Source organism: Cyprinodon variegatus, unplaced genomic scaffold (genome assembly GCF_000732505.1).
Source record: "Cyprinodon variegatus isolate N-32 unplaced genomic scaffold, C_variegatus-1.0 Scaffold17, whole genome shotgun sequence".
Taxonomy (NCBI): Eukaryota; Metazoa; Chordata; class Actinopteri; order Cyprinodontiformes; family Cyprinodontidae; genus Cyprinodon; species Cyprinodon variegatus.
The window spans coordinates 1,519,986-1,527,635 of NW_015150470.1; the positions used below are offsets into that span (position 1 = coordinate 1,519,986).

The 7,650-nt window shown below is 36.4% G+C and overlaps 1 protein-coding gene across 1 annotated transcript in view; it reads right to left on the bottom strand.

The window, feature by feature from the left end:
* Nucleotides 1-7,650, bottom strand: part of LOC107092384 (contactin-associated protein-like 4) — a 182,368-nt gene that overhangs the window by 39,219 nt on the left and 135,499 nt on the right. Inside the window, exons 14-16 of the mRNA XM_015386843.1 lie at nucleotides 7,351-7,513; nucleotides 3,143-3,270; nucleotides 555-725 (exon numbers count right to left, since the gene is read on the bottom strand). Of these exons, the coding sequence (XP_015242329.1) occupies nucleotides 555-725; nucleotides 3,143-3,270; nucleotides 7,351-7,513 (462 nt within the window). The remainder of the gene's footprint in view (nucleotides 1-554; nucleotides 726-3,142; nucleotides 3,271-7,350; nucleotides 7,514-7,650) is intronic.

The window sequence follows — 7,650 nt, forward strand, 5'->3', positions numbered from 1 at the left end:
TAAATAAAGACCTCAACCACAGAGGAACTGTCCATTTTGCTGAAACAGGGCACAAAAAATATGCAAACGCTTTTGCCATTTACTTAATCATATTTAGTTAATTTAACACAATTGTTTCATGTTAGCAGGGTAGGACATAAACAATTGTGTTAAAGTAACTAAATATGATTAAGTAAATGGCAAAAGCGTTTGCATATTTTTTGTGCCCTGTTTCAGCAAAATGGACAGTTCCTCTGTGGTTGAGGTCTTTATTTACTTCCTCCTCGATGTCTGCTGCACTCTATTTGTTTTTCCTATCAAAGAGAAAAGATTTAGGAGACTGCAGATAAAATTATATTTTTTTACAGACAACAGAAATCACAAACAATTTACTGATGTTTAAAGGTTGATAAATTAAAGGGTTGATATTGATGCATCAGTAACATCAGCTAGGAAAACCCATCCTGACTATAAACTGACATTAAACGTGACTCTAAATAACCCACAAGAAATAGAAGGAAAATTACTCATATATGTTCTAAAGGTTTTGGTTTTAAAGTCCAGGTTCTACTTACAGCTCAGTTCAATTCGAATAAAGTCTTTGATGCCAAGATTTTCCAGGAAAACTCCAGAAGACGCAGTAGTCTTGAAAAGGAAGGAGATGTCTGCACTTAGCTCTCCGTGAAAGGTGGGGAAGTGGAGGTATGATGTCTCCTTCTCAAAAAATGCTGTATTCCAGAAATTTTCTGTGGAAAGGTAGAAAAAATAGCTTCTATCAAAATAAAAATAAAAAACCGAAAGACACCAGTGATGCTAAAATGATTGAAATGATTCAATCAATTAGAAAGTATGGCAGAAGAAAAAACTAACATGCCTGTCTTAATATTGCTGAATCAGACCAAATGTTAATCTTATACTTTCAAATAAAAGACACTTTGATTGTTTGTCTAAAATGTTTTAGACCCCTTTCCCTATAGACTTATGATAAAATATTTTATTCAATCATTTTAAATCATGTTTTTCTGTTTAGAAATTTCACTGTAGTTAATTATACTGAACTTTCTGCTGCTTGCTGTCTGCCTGCTGCTTCCTATTTGTTATGTTTGCAACACAGTGGGATAAAGTCTTTTCTTACAGAAAGAGTCTGAATCAACAACATACTTTGGTGATACCTACTATAGAACAACTCTGAGTCACCTGCTTGAAAATCACTGTAACTGATTGACGTCACTGTAATTGTTTTGTTATTTGTACAGAAACAAGTTCAACAAAAATATAAACTAAACACCCTGTACGGATAATACTTTAATCTTTCAATTATTTTTTTTTTAGGTAGACAATTTTAAGATCTGTCCAGGGACAACAGATGAAAAGTAGCCTTTTGGCTAATTCTAGTGCATTTGCAGGAATGCTTATTAATGCACACTGTCCTTGTAAAATAAATCAAATCAAATAAATTGCTTGTAAGATGTGTATCTAGTTGAATCTGCTTTAGCCTTAAATCTCAACAGTACTGAGAAAATATCAACAGAAGTATTGGATAATTTACAGCAATGATTCTCAGAAGTTGTGGTAGTGGAATGGTGTTTTATGAGGCTGAAGAAAAGATTGTCACATTGGTTTTGCTACAATCATAACAGCAAATAATAATTAAAAGTGTTGAAATATATTTTCATATTTTGTATTTACCCTTTTTTATTTCACTTCTTTTATCTGGGTCTGATTATGAAAAATACAATTATTTTTATTTTACTCCTTTTGTATGCAACTAATTGAAAGCAGAGCCCTTTATAACATAATGTCACTTTGCTATCTGAGACGTTTTTATAAAACATAAAATATATATTTATACGATTATTATTGCATGTGAAATAAAACTATAGAAATATGTTAATCTAGTGCTGTTGTTAAATCATCATATGTACTTTAATTTCTTTAATGATGTTCTTTTTTACTATTATTATTAATTTATGATCTGTTTTATGTGTAAAGATCGGTAATTTATCTGCTGAGGCTTTAAGAGTTAAAAACTTTAAGTAAACAATTAAAGCACTATTGCTTATGTAGAAGAATTAAGTAGAAGAAAAGCCAGTTTCTGATGTTTCTTGAATAGTTTTACATGCAATTCCAAAAAAAGTTCATAAAAAACAACCCACTGGACTTTGTTTTCCAAGTTTGAAGATGTTTTGCTTCCCATCCAGAAAGCTTTTCCAATTCAAAACGTCAGAATTAGCGTTGAGTTCCCTTAGGAATGGGGTCGTTTAGATCTTTGTAAGCCTGCAATACCAGCTCCTGGTTCAGGTTTTTTTATTTAATGAGATGAGAAACATCTTAATGAAATAAGAAGAACTCCATTTAATCCTACTAAGTGCTACATAAGCACTGGAAATGTGCAAATTCTGAATGACTAAAACATCAATACCAGCATCTAGAATTATAGCACATATTACTTAATCATCAAAGATTAGAGTGATTTACTGAGACAAACAGACATTTTTTAAAGAAAGTGTAAACTTTTGGTCTGCATGGAGTAAAAGCTGCTGCTACTGTGTAAAAGGAAGGAACCAGGCTTTGAACGCTAGGGTCTTCCACAGAGTGCCACAATCATTCCTACCTGTGGTCATCAATCTCTATAACGCCTCCCTCAAGTGATTCAGCCCCCTCCCCCCGTAATTGACATTTATGCACTATTTTTGCACGCCACATATCACTTTACTTGGATTTTCACTTTATCTGGATTTAGTTTTTACATATGCATATATATACATACAGATATATATATACAGAAGAGCTATATGTGTATATATTTTATTTTTTTTGTTTTTTATTTTTATACTTATCTTTTTATCTTTATTATATTGTATAGTTGGATGTGTGTATATATTATATAAAACTGTAACTGGAGCGTGTAAAAAAAGAAATTTCCCTCTGGGATTATTAAGTATTTCTGATTTTGATTCTGATTCCTGTATGGAGTTTGTATGTTCTCCCTGTGCATATGTGGGTTCTCTCTGGGTGCTCCAGCTTCCTCCTACACTACCACACTTAGAAGCAGGTAAATGTTTGTTCGTCTTGTTGGACTATGCTTTTTTTGTGTGCAAACACAAGAAGGTGAATGTCTCAGGAGAAAGGCTTTGAAAATCGCTGATTTAGAGGAACTTACTGTCTCCGAAGCAACGGAGTGGTCCCACTCTATATGCTGCCTCTGAACCCGGCCTCTGAATGTCTCCAGCTACCAGCGATCTGATGGGCAGGTGTTCCTTGTGGGTAATGAGGCCTGAGTCCTCAGTCCTGGAAAGCAAAACAAAAAAAAGCATTAAAGCGTATGATGAACAAGGTAAGTTAAAACAGTTTGATCCAAAAGAGAAAACAAAAATTTAAATAACAGACAATTTTACATCAAAGCTTTTCCTTTAATGTTAATTGGAAATTTCACATGGATTTACAACACATTTATGCAGTAACAGTTGGTTGATGCAAACATTGCAACATGTGGATGCAACTCTTTATGACCTACTGAATAAATAAATTACTTCATCATCCTGCCAGCAAGAACCCAAACTTTCCTCCATGGATAAAACAACACCTGTTTATTCCTTGCAATATATATCTTGAATATGCTGTCATTCTTGCAGAGGAAATACTCTGCAAGAAAAAACAACCAGAGGAAAATAATCAAGATGTAGAGGATATTTGGGGTGTGATAAAAAACTAAAAAAAACAACTGAGGCGAAGAAGCAGTAGTTCTGGGGGGAAAAAAAGAAACTGTGCAGAGAATTGTCAGGGGAAGCCAGGCATGGGGGGATGGGTGATAACAAGATAATTAGAGATTAAAACATGTATTGGTTTTGCCTCCTGTCAGCTCATTGAAGCTGATTTGCTGTTTCCTGAACTGCTAGAGTTGCAAATCTTGCGTTGCCGATCACTCATGTGAAGCAGAGGGAGGTTAAGGGTTCAGATTTGGAGAGAGGCCTGTTTATTTTCTGCTTGTTAACTTTGGCTGACTGCTCATATAACTGCAGCCTGATTTAGACATGTGTCTTAGATGACCATTCATCATTTCTGTGTGGCAAGCTGCACCCTTAGACCCTGAAGCTGCTGTCGTTAGAAGTTTTGCTTGGTCTTTAACAGTAGTTTTAGAACAAAATAGAATCCACATTTGACTTACTAGTCAAACGAACAATGGTGTTGATATTGCTAAGCATTGGAAGTTATCCTAGAGCATCTCAAAGGGATAACTTCGGCTAATAAAATAAAACAGGGTCTGATACTGAAACATTTTCATGGCTTTCTCTGTGGAAAAAAACAAAAACTTGATGGGAAAATGTCATGGTCTCCATGGTTGTCATTGGTAACCACATATTAAAATTGTTCAGCTGACTCATTTACATATTATTAGTTCTGAATCTTTTTTCATTGAGCTTTCATGGTGTACTGTAGAGGGCAGTCCATGAGGCGGCAGCTTTTATGCACGTGTTGAGGTGCAGCTTGATTTTCTTAAAGAAAATTAAATGCTTACAAAAAAATCTGACTTTTTTTTTGTGAGCAATTTGGGGATTTTTGGTGTTCATACAGCTTTAGTATTGATCTAACACAATGCTTATAAATGATGGCAAACTAGTTTGATAATCTAGCGTTATAAAATCTAGTTCAACAAATTCTTTTCCTGCTCCCATTGAATCTGTTAAGGAAAAGAAGCAACATTCAGATTGTTCATAGCTGATTGCATGGAAGTTTACACATAGTTCCTGCCAATCTTTTTGGATTTAGCCAATTACGGTACCAAATGAACATTTTTACTGCAGCAGGTGCATGACAAAAAACAGCAAGTTAGTCTTGTAATGCTTTTGCTGTTCTTCTTTCCAAGTACAAAACATTTTAATTCAATAAAGTTTTTCAATATAGCAACAATTCATCATCTGAAGACACTTTATAGAGACAATTTAATCCGATCACAGTCAGATTGGTTCAAAGTTTTCTATCTAAGGAAAACCAGCTGATTGCATCGAATCATTGGGCCTCATGCAACAACATTTTCATATTCTTATCGTGGACTTCTCTTCTTTTTTTCTTTCTCCTACCATGGGCTTTTACAAAGGCAACACATAAAATTCAACAAACGTTATTAACTACAGTAAATTATCGTAAATTATTCTTGTATACAGTCAACCTGTGCGATAGCGAGCATGCATTCCTGAGGAATGTAAAGCTGCGTAATTACAAATGATTATAATCCGATTTTTCCATATAAGGGTATGAATCCCACTCCTCTGTGAGTGAACAGGCAGGTGGCATTGAAGATGGAGAAGAAAAACTTTAAAAGTTCACAGATTGAGGCTCTACTGACTGAGGGCTGAGCAGCAGAATTAAAGGAGCAGTAAAAAGCAAAGCAGCGGGGAATACGTCACACAAGCTCTGAATGCTTTGATTGCACTTTTACAGAAGTAAAAATAAAGTAAAAGGATAAAAATAATATAAAAAGAAAAATGCATGTACGAAGCCATGTACTGAAGCCTTAGTCCTCGACGCCGGCGACCCGGGTTCGAATCCGAACTGCGGTCCTTTGCCACATGTCTCTCCCCCTCTCTCTTACCCCCTTTCCTGTCAATCTACTGATGAAAAAACATCAACAGCTGCTCAGTGGAGTAGTGGGTAACACTGCTGCCTTGCAGCTGGATGGTTCTGGGTTCAACTTCAAGCCCAGGGTTCTTCTGCATTGAGTTTGCATGTTCTCCCTGAGCATGCGTGGGTTCTCTCTGGGTACTCTGGCTTCCTCCCACAGTCTAAAAACATGACTGTTAGGTTAATTGGCTCCTCTAAATTCTCCTCATTGAGAGTGAATGGTTGTTTGTCATGTTTGTCTCTGTGTTGCCCTGCGATGGAGTTGTGACCTGTCCAGGGTGTACCCTGCCTCTCGCCAGTAGACAACTGGATATAGGCACCAGCTCTGCTTGGGATAAATGTGATGGAAAATGGATGGATAAGATCAACCAACGTGACAACGTTCTGCCAAATCTCCTCTTAATACACATATTTACTGTATATCTGCAAACCAAGTCTGCCATCCCTTTATCACACTCTCCATTTCTCTCACAATGCACAAAAATAAACTCTAATTTAACGAGGTCAGAGTGACCCAAACCCAAATATTTCACATTTAGTGCAATAACAAAGCCAAGAAGCTGCCATGGAGTGAAATGAATGCAAGTCTCACCATTAGGAGCTTTGCTGAACTTTCCATTTTCTGTTCCAACAATAGCTGGATCTCTGACTGTTCTTTGTGTCAACAAAATAACAGCAAATTAAATCAGTGTCCCCTGGATAGCGACATGCCAGCTGTAAGTGTGGTGAACAGCACTTCTGTCATCAGCAAATAAAATGTAATTTATAATTGCAGAGTTGCACAGCTTATAATAATGCAGCCTAAAAATGGATAAATGCTTCTAAGTAAAAAAAAATGTAGTCTCTCAGTGAAAAAGGTTTAAGTAACAGCTGACTGATTGCACAAGACTCCTACGTCAAGTCTGTAGCAGTCGTAAAATGTGTTCTTACCTGAGAGAAGATTAGAAATAGGGAAAAAACGCAGAATGCAACATTTTCTTCTAAATCATTCCTTCACTTAAATGTGTATACGATTCTACAGCAATCCTTCACACACAGCATGCACGTGGCAGCAGTGGAGAGGAAAAACACCCTTTTAACAGGAAAAAACCCCAAGCAGGACTAGGCTCGGTGTGAACTGCATTCTGCCGATGCTGACTGGAGGTTTAAGGTGATAGAAGGAGACATACAAGAGCACTGATCTAAAACAGTTTCTGTGTTAGAGAAGGTAAAGGTTTAACTAAATCTACAGGTAGCTCTATCTAGGATAGAAACAGTTAAGCAGATGAGCCCCTAACCAGTCATAGTGGATTGTGATCATCAACAGTGTACAGGCATGAACTTTCTCATCAACTGTAGCAAGTTTCTGCTGTATATCCCTTGAGTCTGCTGTCTGGTTAATTTGCTTAGACCGACATCCCTGGGAAGGTTGATATTTGTTTTGAATATCATCTTCTTGTAGAAACTTTTCTGTATTGTGAAATTGTTAGACTTTAAGCTGTTAGAACCTAATTTTTGAAGATTTTATGAGGTTAAACAGGGTTGACCTTCATAAAATTTTGTGACATTTCTGTCACCATATGCACCTGATATATTATGATAAGGCAGTGGGTGTTATAGTCAATCATAATCGGTAAATGGGAGGTTGCCCTGATTTAAACCTCACCAGAAATTAGATTTCTTAATTTTAATTTTGTAAACCCATTTCTAAAGTGTTTTCTTCACGTCAAACTGTTTGATGTGACTGTATAAATCTATAGTAGTCAGTACCACTCCATGATGTCTGCGTCACAATTGCAGTAGTGCTGTGGGTCCACACAGTCGCCATGGAGGCCACAGGCGCACTGCTGGCTGCCTGGATGAGCTCCACCCCAATAAGTCTGCACACGGCCTGGAGCGCGGCCACCAAGCCACCAGCTGAACGGAGTCCCCTCTGAAAAACACAAACATCTGTCATATTTACTCATTTAATACTGGTTGCATTTTATAGGATGGGCAGAGGAAAAATGTTTTATTAAAAAAAATTAATAAATAAAAACTCATTTAAACAAGTATATATCTATCTGATCT